We start from the raw sequence: 15,504 nt of genomic DNA on the forward strand, positions 1-15,504 counted from the left end.
ATATCTAATGTCTAATAACATTTCAGATGTTAAATCCCCATAAATCCCTACGTTTATAATGTCATCACCATCCTGAGTTTCTAATAAGTTTTTCTCAATGTAATTTTAGTTTAAGGCTGCCTTTAACTGATATTTTTTGACTGAGCAGCCACATTTCTTGGTCTGTCACATGGTTTTATTCATGTAGAAGTCACTCTGTCCCCTCCCCACCCACTTCTGCTCATATGTTTCTACTAACTGCTTCCATTGTGTTTTTGGTCACGGCATATGGTGCAGGTTCAACTTTAGAGAATAGTGTTGCATTCAGGATACAGCTAACTGCATATTGTTTGAGAACTCCTTGTCTAGCCTGGCTTACAACACTGGAGGTTTAAAGGGGAATCATTTATTCTACCCTCATTCTCTTATTTATTTAAAAACTTGGGTGGTAACTGGAAGTGCATTTTTCAAACAGTAGTAACCATACTAGTTTCAAGCCTCTCTTTTGGAGCTTGTTGAGGTTGGCTAATTCCCTTAATGTGTCATCCAACTTTTAGTCAAAAGCAACTGTCTGCGCTGGGTCTCAGTTCATGGCTTTCTTTATTTCCTCTTTATTGTGGGTTGGTTACCTTCTAATAAATTTGACAAATCTATTTTACAATTTGTTACACCTTTTCCATCAAGAAACCATGGGCTTCTATAGACGTGCAGTGAAGCTGCTCCAAAATGCTGTAAATCCAGCGTGCTGGAGCACAGAAAATAACATGCTCCAGCAGCCTCCAGGGTCATGTGTATCAGCATCCCCACACTGAAAAATGGTGGCAGGGTGCTTTAAACCTTGTTCAATGAGCACCCTGCTGCCATTTTTCAGCACGGGGACACTAATTAAAGCATCCCCTCCCACTTGCTGGAACGTGTCTATAAATGCCCATGCTTTTGAATCAGGTGTGAAATAATTAAGTAATTGTATGAATAGTATATATTTATTTCTGAATTATTTCCCTTTAACAATAGAAATAATTTAAGGTCTCTGAAAGTTTACAGGATATTCAGTTAATACCAGTTTTATAACCAAGGCCTTCTTTGTGTGTTTTTTCTTTGTATTTTTATAGCTATTCCCCATTATCTCATGCTCCTTTTTCTTCTTATTCCATTATAAATGCATCCTTTTTCTAATTACTTTCAGTATTTTTAATTCAAGCACTTTACAGACTGTCATGGCTAGTATCCCTTCTAATTGCAGTTAAGTATTTTCTGTAAATTCTATGTTTAAACTCAATACGGTCAAATCTGAAAAGTATAGCATCTACCTAGTCTCTGGTGGGAATTTGTCCACATCAAACACAAAAAAGCGACCTAAAATACAAATTAACATGATTGCAGGTTTTCCTATCGGTGGAAAAGAAGCTTGATGAGCAGGGGTTGTTGGTGGTCATGCTGAGTTTTCTTGCCCAAACTGTGTGGGGAAGTGGCACAAAGCCTGCTTTTACTATAGTTTTAGTACCTCACTTTTCATAATTCAACCCCCGCCCCGTCCACAAAAGGCCTACCACATTCACTTTCTTGAGGAAAAAATGTGGTAATGTAGTGTTTCCAAAAAGTTCCAACAAAGGAATGGAAAATGACATTCCTACACTCTCTAAAATCTTATTGCAGGTATTTCAGCATAAGAAACATAATCACCAATTTGAAACTTAAAGACTATTTGGCAACTTGTAGGCCATCTGGCTTTTTAGGTCTGGCCTTTAAATTAGGTCTTTAATTCTTTAGGTCTGGCCTGCATCTTAAATATATATATAAAAGCTCTCTATCAGTATAAGGCAAGTTTTTATAATTTCATAGATTGTAAGAAGCTGGAAGGACCTCACAAGATTATCAGGTCCATCACCCCTACCCTAGACAGGAAAAATAACTGAGGTCTGGTGACCCCAGCGGAGTGACCATCCAATCTTCCCTTGAAGATTTCTAGGGTAGGTGATTTGCACCACCTCTAGAGGGAGTTTATTCCACAGTCTGGACACCATAACTGTAAAGAAGTTTTTCCTAGTGTTAAGCCTGAAACAGTCTTCCAGGAGTTTGTGGCCATTACTCATGGTTTTCCCTAAAGGTGCCCTGGTGAACAGTTGTTTGCCAAGCCCATGATGTATTCCCCTGATATAGCGGTAAGCTGCTACCAAGTCCCCTCTCAGCCTTCTCTTTTTTAGGCTAAGGAGACCCAAGTCCCTCAGCCTTTCCCCATATGACTTGCCTTGCAAGTGTCTGATCATACGGGTGACTCTTCTCTGGCCTCTCTCAAGCTTTTCCATGTCTTTGTTGAAGTACGGTACCCAGAACTGGATGCAGTACTCCAGCTGCGGTTTCACCAATGCTGAGTAAAGCGAGAGAATCACTTCCTTGGTTTTGCTTGAGATGCTTTGGTTGATGCATGCCAAAGTATTGTTTGTCCTGCTGGCTACAGCATTGCACTAACAGCTCATGTTCATACTATGGGTGAGCGGTGGCAGGGCATGGGGGGAGCGAGTGTCCCCAGATCAGGGCAGACTGGACCGGGACTGCACCATGCTCTGCTCTGGGCAGGCAGCGGGACCTATGGGTGGGCTTCTGCCTGCCCATAGCCCCCGCTCCAGTGCCCACCCCACCACCCGCCCTGATCCAGGGGCATATTCCCTCTTCCCCATGCCCTCCTGCCACTCACCCAGCTGGGGCAGGGCGGGCACAGAATGGAGCTGCGGCTCATTGGGGTGGGGAGGGGGGTGGCTCCAACCACTGCACATTGTTCGTCCGGAGGCAGCACAGCAGTCCCGCTCCGGCTGGGAGAGCAGCAGCAGGGCATAGCCCTCACTCCCAGTGTAGCCCGGGGCAGCCCCGGCCCTGCCTGCCCCACCCTGCACAAATCTGGGGGCACAGCATGATTGCAGGTCCTTCCCCCCATGCCTTCCTGGACAAACAGTGGGAGCTGCTAAATGGGCAACTTGCCTCAGCCCCTCCCTCACTGCAGGAGGCCTTGATCTGCTCCCCCACACCTCTTCCCTTCCACTGCAACAGACTTACTAGCTAAATGAAGCTGTATGTATCATCATAAAGGAACCAACCCCCATTTATAACATTGTTCCTATGGGAAAATTAGTTTAAAGTGAAGACATTTCTACTTAAGAAGCTGTTTTCAGGAACCAGCTGTGTCGTAAGTCTGAAGGCTGCCTGTACTGAGTATATATGCTGCTTTTAACAGCAGTTCAAAGATAGACAGTGTATTTAATGTGGTTTCATGTATGCAAATATAAGACAAGGGGCTTTTCCCCCCTGTGTTGATTTGGGGTATAGAGGGGAACTTCATTTTATATTCAAGAAATACAGTATTTATTTGATTTACTATATTGAAAAGTGTCCATTGCTATAAGCCACCTTGAACCTATAAAGTTAACTGGAGTCCAACTATAAACTTACCCAACATAGTTTGTAGTGGTATTGGAAGGATTCAGAACTACATATTTGGCATCTATTGATAAGAAGGTGTCTAGGGAGGCTACAGAGATGAACACTTCCAGAATGTCTGGAATTGCTGAGATTTGTTGGCAGGCAAGGTTCTTTGGGTAGATGTGATATCTTTTATTAGACCAACTGAGTAGTTGGTAAAAAGTTCTTTGCAAGCTTTCAGGCGCAATCACCTTTCAGGGATAGAGAGTTCCTGCTGTTCTGAGACTCCGAGGAATGAAAGAAACTAAATGTGTGACAGGATGTCATTGAGGATGTAGCTAGGTGGAAATTAAGAAAACAAAAGGTAGAGCATGGAAAGGAGGGGGAAAACAAAGGGGAAAAAAAAGCCAAAGGTAAGTAAGGAAGACTCTACTGTAGTAATTGTTGGGCAGTGCAAAATGAATTAAGTAGCTGGAAGAGTAAAAAGGAAGGTTGGTTTGGGTAGAATCTATAGGGCAGGATTGGTGGGATCTGTGGTCTATTTGTGTTGAAGAGTATGGGATATTTGGAGAGCTCAAGCTGGCTGAGAAGTGAACCTGAGAAGTTATTTGGGGTAACATTTAAGTGTTAGTACCAGGCCTTCATCCTGATGATCCCTTTGTTCACTTCTACCTTTGGATGCTCCCTGTTTGCTGTGAGAGGCCATGCTTTGTTCTGTCTTCGTATAATGCCTAGCACAAACAGGTTCTGGTCTGCGAATGGCAGCTCCTAAGATCTAACAAAATAGCAACAAATAATTGGTTGGTCTAGCTGCAGACACAGTAGAGCTGTGGTGGGTACCTGAGGCAATAAAGCTTACTCCTACCACTCAGTCTGCTATGAGGTACGTCTGCTTGACTGAAGGATGGTGGACTGTACTTACCAATCACATAAGTGGTGCCCCTGCATCTGCCAGCCTGGAGGCACTCGATGATATTTAAAACATTACATTTAACAAAGCATTTATATACATCTAGTTAAATATTAGGTTTGTAATAATTAGTTTCCTGCCAGAAAATCAGGAAACCTGGATTTTATTGTTGCAAGCCAGACTTTCTAGGTTTCTAACTTCCAAGAGTGTCACCTGGATATCTTCAATCTGTAAAATGTCTGCCTTTGAAAGAACTGCACATTTTTTTTGTATGAGTGCATACTATATTAATGCAAAGTGGCAGTAGAAGTAGCATGGCCTCATGAAAATAAATATTTATAGTTCCAATACCTGCATTGGTATCTTTTTTCATACTGTGGGTTCACTTAACTTTTTTTTCCTTTTATATTTTTTTTGCAAACATTTTATATAGTGGAAACACTTAAGTTTAATTTGTTTTTATTTGGCTTTTTTCCCCTGTAAGTTTGGATATGCCAGACAAATAGAAAAATAGGAAGTTTTTAAGGATATGAATGTCACATTGTATATTTATGGTTACTGTCTACTAATGGAGATTTTTTGTGGGCTATTTTAATATAGGGGTGAAAAGTGACTACCCTATACTAACTGTCATATGTAAGCTTAAATCCTTTCCATAAATACTTGAATTAAAGGACACCAGATGTTGAACAGAAGCTGTTGCTGCTTTCTGAACTTTATGGTATACGTTTTCAAAACCCACAGGAAGTGGCTGAGGGAAAAAGTATATTAATTAAGTTCAAAAATACATTTTCCAGCTATAGAAAAACGTCCAAAGAAAATAACTTTTGATCTTCAGACATATGAGCCCAGCTGTCACAGAGTTTGGTGGCAGCAGGCTCCATTGTCACATGGGGACCGGGTTCAGTCTTTAAGCTCTCTAAGCCAACACATTCTGGGAGTGATCCAGCTTGAGGCCCTTGGAAATAGAATATGTACGTCTCCTCTGGCTAGTGTTCAAGGCACCATAGACAGTCTAGAGGAAAAACAGTTTTTTAGGTCTTCTCAACATGAGAAAACATTCCTGTAATATCAAGAAAGAAGGAAGGAGGCAAAATATAATCACTCCCAGAATATCGCCTCTTCAAACATTAAATATAATGCTATTTTGGAGATGCTTACAAATACCTTTTGTAAACTGAATGGTCTTCAACTGTTTGGTTGAACTTGTCTTATTTAGTAATTTTTACCTGAGTCTTTCTTGTTGGAAAGTAATATGTCCATTTTTTGAAATGTTCAATGCTATGCAATTCAGAGAGACTCATCTCTCTACAGCCACTACTCTGGTGGTTACGGCACTTGCTTGGGCTGTAGTGACTGTCTCATTGAGACCATGGACTTGAGGCTGGGTCTCCTTCATGGGCTTGTCATAACCCCTGATCTATAGCATTAATCCCTGGCCCAACAGTTATTTAATTATTTATACAAAGTGGATCAGCTTAAACAAAATACATAATCAGTCTCTCTCCCCCCTTAATTTATCAAGGACCCATCTAGGTCTCCCGCATCCCAGGTGTTTTAACACCTGAATTATTGACTGTTCTGCTGCCTGTCTCTGTCTTCACATACAAATTGAGTCACCAGTATCATTTTTCCTCATCGTTTTTTCCATGTCAGCCTCTTCTTTGAATCCTTCTGCTGATTTCCCCAGTTCTACTGCATCAATTTTAAACTTCTTTCCCATTCAAACCTTGCTTCTTCCCCTGCCCCAATAATCTACTCTTTAAGCATCTTCATTCACCAACTTTACTCTTTAAGTTATGTCAGTTTGATGCCTAATTCAAGCTGCTTTTCTCATGCACATTTCAATTCAAATCACCTACCCCCAGTGGAACGCCCGTTTCAGCTGGTCTGCAACTTTACAAGACCCTTAACACTGAAATCTTTTCTGAAGACTACCTTATGTGGTGATTATTCTGTTTATCCCAGTCTCCTCATTACCTATTTACTTAAGAACATTTTATATTGAAAACTCTGTACTAATAAAGTGTGGTCATTGGCTAATTTGAGTCTTACTGATAATATATTGTATCCTTTTCACTACCCCTATGTCTTTTAGAACAGAAAGCTCTTGGGGACAAAGACTCATTATCTTACGTTTGAAAAATGCTTAGCAAGTTTTGGCCCATATTGGAAGGAATTCATAGCAGTTCCAAAGTTTAGCCAAAAAGGAAGGTCTTCAGTATTATTATGTAAAATAGTGAAGATAAAACTGGCCTGGAGTATATAGTTTTTTCTGCCTTTTCTTGAACTTACTGTGGACCAGTAGCAAATGAGCTGGACTCATAGCAAATATGCAGTGAGTGTAAAATTACAGTATACTGCATCTGGATGATATTTAGACAACATTCTTGAACATAAAAATCATAGTGTTATCTGTATTTATTACTTAGGTAATTGCAGAAGTGCATGTTTGTGATGCTTTTATAAATTATTCTCCAGTTAGATTCTTCCACATGCCTTGAGTGACCTGAGAGAGTAGTTTACAATAAAAGAGATATACAAACCTGATAACATCCTTAATTTCTCTCTTTATTTTTTTTTGATGGACTGAGAGGTGCAGAATTTCCCTGGTATGCCTTATGGCATGAATCATGCCAATCTACACTACCACCATATATCCACATTCGTGTTTTGTTTTGTTTTCGGTAAATCTAATTGGTTTCAACGGGTTTGTTTTTTTTACAGCCCAACTGTACTACAGTTGACCGAGCAATTGCTAGGCTAGCAGCACACCCACTCTTAAAGACAAAAATTGCTGATATTAAAGGTATGAAATAAACTACTTAACCCTGTTCAAATGTGCATATAAATGTACTTGTTTGCTTACACATCATCTTGATTAGTTTGCTTTTATGTTCAGACCTACAGTAATATCTACATATAGATATGTGCAATGTTTTCTACCTGTGTTATCAGACCCAATCCAGTTAGCCAAGATTACACCAGCCCTTTTTTCTTTCCTAGCTACTCAGTAGTTTCTAAAACTGTCAATGGCATAGTCACTAGCAGAACTGTATTTATAATTTGTAAAATCCATAAGTTTCTTCTGCATTGACACTACTGTACATATATGATAAAGAACAAGAGATTTTTCAGAAAACCCAACTTCCCTTATGCTCCTTTGAAAATCCTATTCCATTAATCCCCACTGTTCTCTGAGGAAACTAAGCAAGTTGGGCACCCATGACAGTTGATGCTGTCACCACTCACCCCACTACCAGCGAGAAGTCTGGGTCTGGCCTGCAAGGCTCTTTCCATTGCAAATCCAGCCTAGATCTGCTCTTAGGGACCAGGCAAGTTTGATACCCCTGCTGCATGAAATATGAAATAGCGTGACTAATGTTAAATTTTAAAAAATGCTGTTGGATCCTAATGACTGACTAACTATCACAGCTAGCATGAATGCATACCTTTTGAGTTTCAATATAGAAGTGCAGGAATGAATGAGGTTAGAGACTGCACTCTCCCATCCTGCCTATAGTGCCGATTCCCTTAAAAAGAGTTTGAGGCATGAGGCATGTGGATTGTTACTGTGGGGAAGATTGTAGTTCCACTGCAGTTTACTTTTTAAAAAAATAAATATCCCTAAAATTTAGAAAAAAACACCACAGAGGTAAAAGGAGAACAAAAAGTGAAAGCTTTAGAAAAGATGACCATGTGAGAAAAATAACTTATGATGAAAATAATCTTATTTAATAATAGACAGGGTTAGATACCCATTATAATTATATGTTTGCATATTATTAGCGCTCAGTTCTCATACCCCAAATATCTCCTCACGTCAAACTGTAAACTGCACATCCGCTGATAAGCTTATATTTGAGTTTAAACTAGGTGTTTCAATAAGCTGGCCTCTTCCCCTGTTGAGATTTGTTTTCCACATTTCTTATTAATACTGATACTGTACTCTAAACCAAAAGTATCAAAGAATTTGGCCCATGGACCTGCTCTGTCTGCCCTCCTGAGCTACCAATGGGCAAGTGAAAGTTGTGGGTGTATAGCTAAGGGAAGTAGCCTGCCACAGAATCTGAGACATTGGGCCCCAGTGGACCTAGCAGGTAGTCACAAGGTGAATGAGGGCTGATACAGCCCTAGCAGTTTTGCCCGTTGCCACCACCGTGGCCGTACCTTCTCAGCCACCAGCCCCACCACCACTGCCACATGCCAGAGCCACAGCTGTTGCCACTGTGTCCCCTGTGCTGGAGGTAGAGCTGTTGCTGCAGCATGGGGCATGGGCATGTGGTGAGAGCTGGAGCTGCTGCCACTGCCAAAATCACTTTGTGCCTCAAGCTGGATATGACCCACAAAGAGCCCTGTGGTCTGGATCTGGCTGAGGGCAGGAGGTGAGTTTAACACCTCTATTTAAACCATTTTTAGCCCCTAACATTACACAATAAATAATCAAATACAGACACTGAAAATCCTATTTGTTAAATTATTTAGGTTGCAAACTTTCAGTTTTTTTACATTATTTCAATTAACATATGTATTGGCATGTGTTGTTATCAAAGAACGAACCTTCTGTTTATTTCTTTGCTTTTTTTTCTAGCTGCTGTAAAAGCTTTTAAAGCTGCAAGACAGACGGCAGTCAAAGCTCATTCTTCAGCGGAGTGTAAATCAGAACAACCTAAATTGGTGAAACATTCTAATAGCAATAGAGAAGACAAACATTTTGAATTAGTTCAAAAACAGAAAGAGGACGGAAGCAAAACGAAGGTGAATGTGAAAACAGACACAAACATGCAGGGTAAAGAAACTGGTGAGAACAAGTCCAATCAGGAGACTTTGGAAGCTGAGAGAACATGCACTCCAGATGATCTTCCATTCCCAGCTTTGGAAATGCAGGCAATTGTTCAGGCTGAAACAGAAAAAAGAATTGACAGGCCCCAAAAAAAGAAACTTACAGGTGTGAACAAGGTTATTACAACTAAGGAGTCAGATAGCAATGTTAGTGATACTGAAGAAAATGACAAACATAAGGAATACTTTGATGACAGCACTGAAGAGAGGTTTTATAACCAGTCATCAGATTCTGAAGATAAGGATAGTAGTGATGATTTCTTTATCGGCAAAGTAAAGCAGAAAAAGAGGAGGAGAGTGGCAGACTCTAACCATTCTTCAGCAAAGAAAATACCCCCGAAGATGTTACTAAAAGCAGTAAAGGACTCAGAATTTGTGACAAGAAAGGATGTGAACACAGAAGGAAACAACCCAAATGCTAGAACAAAGAAGCTAGAATCTGTATTTTGCACTTCTTTGTCTACCTCTCAACAGAAATCCAAAAATATGAGGAGGTAAGATGCCCTGCCATGCCCCACCTCACTTCCCCTCCCCTCCCATTCTGTTATAGTAATATAAATGGTTATGACTTTTAATATTGCTCATCAAATACGCAGACTTTCAGTCAATCAATCTGTATGCGTCTAGTCACAGTACTCTGGCCTTTTTCCATACTTTCTTTACCCTTATGCCCTTTTTTTCAAATTCTTCCCTGTTCTAGAAATGGCACTAGTTTGTCAGCACTCATTAAGTTCTTGTAGTCGTTTAGTAAATATCTCTGTTTAAAGTGTTTTAAAATATCTCTGTTTAAAGTGTTTAAAATACACTTTAAACAGTTTCTGCTATTGGTTAACAATAGTGCTATATAGCAGAGATGTATCAAGCTCATACAGCACCCATAGCAGTGCAAGAGTTGGGGAGGTACACTGATCACTGTTGTGGAGAGGAGGAGAGGGAAGCAAAGTCTTACCTTCCCCAAACTCTGTGCGCTGAAGGCAACAAATGTGTGTGGCTTCTGTCTGCTACTGTCTGTCCATTTTGGGGGGCAAATTATTTTTAGTTTAATCTTTTTTTTTTTTCTTCATGTTCCTTACACTTTTGTTTTATTTTATTTTCAGAAATGTAAAGGAACAACTTCCCAAAAACAGAAGAACAGGTACGTATTGGTAATATTGTAGAAACCAAAAATAAATTTTAAAAAATCCTTTTGAGGTAGACTTAGAGTATCATAAAAAAGAAGCAGGGCTGAAAGGGACCTCCAGAGGTCATCTAGTCCAACCCCCTGCCTGAGGCACGATCGTCCCTATCCTATACAATCTATAATCCACACTCTACATGAGACTACCATCAACTCTGACACAACACAGACACCCCAACCTGCAACAGGTAAAGCAGGGGAACCATGGAAGCCCCATTAGACTGGTTTTGCTTTTTATCAGTGCAATGTCTTCTATTCAAAGATGTTTTTGCCTGAATGATCAAACGTCAAATGATTGCACTTCAACTCAGAATCCCAGATTCTTGTAGATGTACATAATGTGTGCTATTAACCCATAATGGTCTGGAAAACAATATTTTTCTAGGCAGGAGCCATATAGTCCTGCACTCTACCTTCCTCTGTGTTGAGTAGTTTACTGCATGAGTCTACTTCAGTAAGGCTGCTCAGGGTAAAAGTTACTGTCTCAGATTATGGACAGTTGTTACATTTGTGCTGAGGAAAAAGCCTGTTTCCAACGCAAGCCAAGGGGAAGAGAAGGGAAGGAGAAAGCTAGCGCTGTGGTGAGCTGTCGGAGCCCTGCAGAGACCATGCTGCTGGGCACCTGAACATTGCTGAGAGAGTTCAAGTGCAAACTCCTACTCTTTGAAGAGTACTGGAACCCTCAGTGACCATTAATCTTAACCATTGGTTCATCCCAGTGGAAGAACAGAAGTGTTGATTGATTGATTGATTTAGTCAGTCATTTCAGTATTTTAACATGGTCCTGGTTTGGGTAATTTTTGCTTTGTTTCTTTTTCTGCACCAAATTAGGTTTTTAGTTTCATATTCGAAAATTATATTTGGAAAGTGCTGTTTAATCCCTCGCTGGTGAAATCAACAGTAAACACAGATGGTTGTGAGCCTTTAGTTCCCATGTGGTAATTAAATTCCACACAAGTTCTACACTTAGACCCCAGTGCTGTTTGGCAGCAGCAAGTCATCTTGACCATATTTGCTGTTCACAAAGCAATCGTTTGCTGACTTGGTAAGAATCTGGAGAATGCCTGACTAAAGTCATTGAGCCATGCATAAAAGAAGTGCATTCATGTGTTTCTTGGGCATGTAGTACACATGGCTCATAAGGAATAGATCAGAGATCGTTTCAAACTTTGTATTTGTACAATGGCTTCTATTAAATACCTACCATTATCTTCTGCCACTTTTAGTATGTGATTTTGCATGTTTTTATGAATGTTCGTCAGATAATTGCATTTAATATTTTATATTGTACTTTATGCACAGCTTTTCTGAAAAAGGAACCAGAGTTCAGGAAACACCAGCCTGCTAAAGCTGCAGGTATAAAGCATGAAAATAAGAAAGATCATTTGCAGCAACCTCTTCATCCTTCATGGGAAGCAAGCAAGAAACGTCAGCAACAGGTGTCTCAAATTACAGCATTCCAGGGGAAAAAGATTAAATTTGATGATGACTGAACTTTTTACACGTGAATTCAGATTTTTAAAGATCATTCTGAAGATTCAGATTTTAAAGAAGATAAAGTTCACAACTGACAGTATTTACACATGAAGTAACTGTGTATTTGGACTGGAGAGTACTTCTTATGTTTGGTTAAAATTAATACATACAATGTTGTTTAAAAGCTGAACATGCTACAGTGCTTGAGAACTACAAAAGTCTTTCTTTTTTCAAAAAAATATTTACAATTTTTTTCCTATATTATTTTCATTATACTGTCCTGATATTGTGAAATGTGATGTAAATTTTAAAAACCTTTTTGGCATAAAATACCTATCCCAGATTTAGTAATATATTTCTATGGAGGACTTTCACTCATTTCATGTGCTTTATGAATAGACTGATTGGAAGCTCACATGGTATGGCTTCAAGGGTTGCTACCTGTGAAATGCCGATCAAAGTGAGCAAGTGGATCTATGGATGGAGTTTGTATCCTGTAGTGTGACAGATTTTCTTTGTTTTCTGCATCAGCATTTTTGTTATGTAAAGTTAATTCAAGATTGCTATTTAAGGACCTCAATATGAGATGCTATGGGAAAGATAAGTGTTTTTTAATCTAGGAAAAGATGTCATTAATATTTCTTAATATGAACTGTATTATAAATTGTGTAAAAAAAGTATACACTTACTTCATCTGGGAGAAGTTCAGAAGTCTATTACCTGAATAAGTTTGAATAAGGTTGATAAATTTATAAATGTGTCAAGGAAGAAATGCCAGGTAGTTTTTATGGAATAGCAAATTCTAGGTAGGAATAAAGATTTAACCTTTTAAAAAAGCAATGCCAATGCCCATCTTTGATTAAATTAGTACCTTGGATAAGTGGCATAGTCATGTGTATTCTTTTCTGAAGGAACTCATCAATGTTCCTCATTTTACATAATTTACACTTAGTTGCACAATTAGGTTTCATCCAACCAAATTCCGAAATATTAAAATGAGAAATGAGAGTGTAAAGAAAAATGTGCCTTCCAATCCAGTTTTTTGATTGTTCCCCCAAAGAGTTATTTTCTAGACAAGAATCTTTTTTTAAGGATTAGTTCTAGTCCAAACAAATTTGATGTGCATTTTTTTCTGGTTTCAATAAAACACAGGAAATGCTTTCTCTCCTTTTGTTAGCTGTTATCACTTCTAAAATGCTTCTCCACAGACAGCTAATATTTTCTGGGCAACTGCAAGTTTCCCAATTTTTGACTCCCAATAATTGAAAGAAAAGTTGTAAATTTAAAATGCTAAGAAAATGTAGTGTCTACAACACATAGTTAGAAGCAGATGAAGGTAAGAATTTTTGATCCTAAAGCATGTTTTTGTGTGTTTTTTACATGTCCCTTAGGTGCCAGATAAGGATTCAGAAAGAGACTTTCTAAAACCTGTAGTCTCTAACCATAAGGATATTCCTAAAGTCTCCTGATACATCAGAGCGTCTTTCTTTTTAGTAAAAAGGCTTTTTAATTTTTCACAGATAGATCCTGATCACAGATATCAATATTATTCCACATTTCAGTATTCTTTGAGTATAGTTTGAATCTACATACATGAGAGGTGTTTTTTACTGCCTTCCATGCATATTATGGATTATTACCATTTAGGTGAGGACTCCAAACACCACTTAAGTCACTATTGTTGTAGTTACTGAATTGAATGTGTAGTAATGGTTGAGATTTGATTTGTTTTCATTTCATTTTAGTGCAGTAGAGCTCTTTTTTTTAACTGAATCTGGAGAATTTATCTGAAATTTCTCATAATATGGATCACTTAGCAAAACATAACACTTTATGTAAGTCTACAGTGAAGTTATGTAATTGTTTGAATATTTGTTTTTAATAATGATCTTCTACTGAAAAGGAATTTCCTTCTTTGACTATTTATTTGTTAACTCCCAACAAGCTTTAGCCAACTTGTCAGTACAAAACAACAACATTTTTAGTAAAGTTAGAGAAGTGATGGTCTGTTTCAATCCATGTTATCAGCAACTTGCTAGACTGCACTTCAGGCATGTATCAGTAGCTTAAAATGGAAATGTTTTAAGAGAAATTGAAGTACTTGAAGAAAACTGATAGAAAAATGATGACATATTTTCAAGTTACTTTATAAGAAAACAAATTATGGAAATGCTAATACTGCTATCCCTATTTAAAGATTTAAAAGTAGACACACATACATACATGTTAAATTATACGTAGGAGATTTAGATAGTTACTGAGATTAGGCCCAGAACCAACATGTATTTCATTGACTTCACTGGGTTTTGGATTAGACCAATTGGTTCCAAGTTTAGATCTGTCATTATCTCATTCTTTGATGTCAGGCACATTGTGTAACCTTAAGCTGTAAATCTTAGGTTTTAAGATGTCCAGAATGTAGGCAGTTATTGAAATATGTGTGAAACTCTTTGCTCTTCAGAGTATCTGAAGTATATTTTCTACTGTTGTCTATACTAAATACCTTAAGGTACATGGATTGTCAAGCATGCGATTGTATTTCAGGTCAAGAAGCCATGCTTGTATTGGGATAGTTTAGTTGTATTTCCTAATGATCTTCTCTATCTTTTTGTGGAATTGAAATTCTGTCATGGTTCCTAGGTTCCCACAAAAACTCTTCTGCTATTTTAGCTGTACCACAGACCAATCCGCTGTTCTTGTAGTTAGGCATTACAGTAATACACTTACTTTGATGTTTTGTTGGTATGTGGCAATTTTGTTACAAGTTCTGCTTTCTTGTTTTTTATTTCTATTAAATTCACAAGAGTTTTTACTGTGAAATTTATCCAGAATGACAAAACACTGGCCTGTAAGCTATATTATTAGTATGTGGGTTCAAATGGTATCTGGCTTAAAGTATCAGAGCATTGTTTGCTATTGTATCTTATTCACTGATATTTCCTTTGACATGCTAGAGACACATTACTAATTTCTCTACCACCTAATTGCTGCCAGACATTTTAAAGACAGATTAGACCACAAAAATTTAATCAAAACCTTTATTGAAGTATGTTACATAATCAAAACTGGAACTGCACAGTTCTGTACCCTTGGCATTGGCAACATACAGGGCAGCAGCTGCAGCTGGACTACTGATTGTGGTGCAGCTGCCAGGAGTGCAGTGGCTGCAATTGTTGCACACCCTCTTTCCCATTAGTTGGTGTATGTAATGCCCTGAAGGTCACTAGATTTTGACACACTTGAAAAAGGTACAAATTCCAGAGCTGAAGCCCATTTTCATTGTGCTTTTGCCTCTGGCAAGGAGTGTTTTAAACTGAGATTCTGACAGCTGGCACAGGCCAAAAGCCGTTGTTACAGGAAGGAAAAATGCACGGGATTCCTGTTAATGCTGTGCTCAAAAGTAAAACTGATTTTTTTTTCTCTCTTCCCCCTCCCCCCCACAGTTCTCATTGCCCTCTTCTGTGGACATTTTAAAAGTGTTTCTGCCACAGATGAACCAAAAATAGGGACATGACAAGTTTCCATAAAGAACATTTTTTTTCTTTTTAATTTGCAGCAAACAGCTGTTATTTTCAGTGCGGAAGATACCAAGAACAACTAAAAGAACTTTGCTTCAACCCTCCTAATTATATGAGGTAAACATTGCACTATAGCATGACTATTCCTGGTACAGTTTTCAAGCATGTGGCACTTAAGATCACTGGCA

At 38.6% G+C, this 15,504-nt stretch overlaps 1 protein-coding gene across 2 annotated transcripts in view; it reads left to right on the plus strand.

Moving 5' to 3' along the window:
• The window catches only part of SRFBP1 (serum response factor binding protein 1), a 148,796-nt gene extending 134,257 nt beyond the window's left edge, over positions 1–14,539 (plus strand). For both annotated transcript variants that reach the window (XM_090038449.1, XM_090038450.1), the window contains 4 exons: positions 7,031–7,112; positions 8,895–9,639; positions 10,243–10,280; positions 11,625–14,539. In XM_090038449.1, the coding sequence (XP_089894575.1) occupies positions 7,031–7,112; positions 8,895–9,639; positions 10,243–10,280; positions 11,625–11,815 (1,056 nt within the window). In that variant the 3' untranslated portion in view covers positions 11,816–14,539. The remainder of the gene's footprint in view (positions 1–7,030; positions 7,113–8,894; positions 9,640–10,242; positions 10,281–11,624) is intronic.
• Positions 14,540–15,504: the final 965 nt, after the last annotated feature.

The sequence above is a fragment of the Crocodylus siamensis genome, chromosome 3, assembly GCF_052110815.1.
Source record: "Crocodylus siamensis isolate JL-2025a chromosome 3, ASM5211081v1, whole genome shotgun sequence".
NCBI lineage: Eukaryota > Metazoa > Chordata > Crocodylia > Crocodylidae > Crocodylus > Crocodylus siamensis.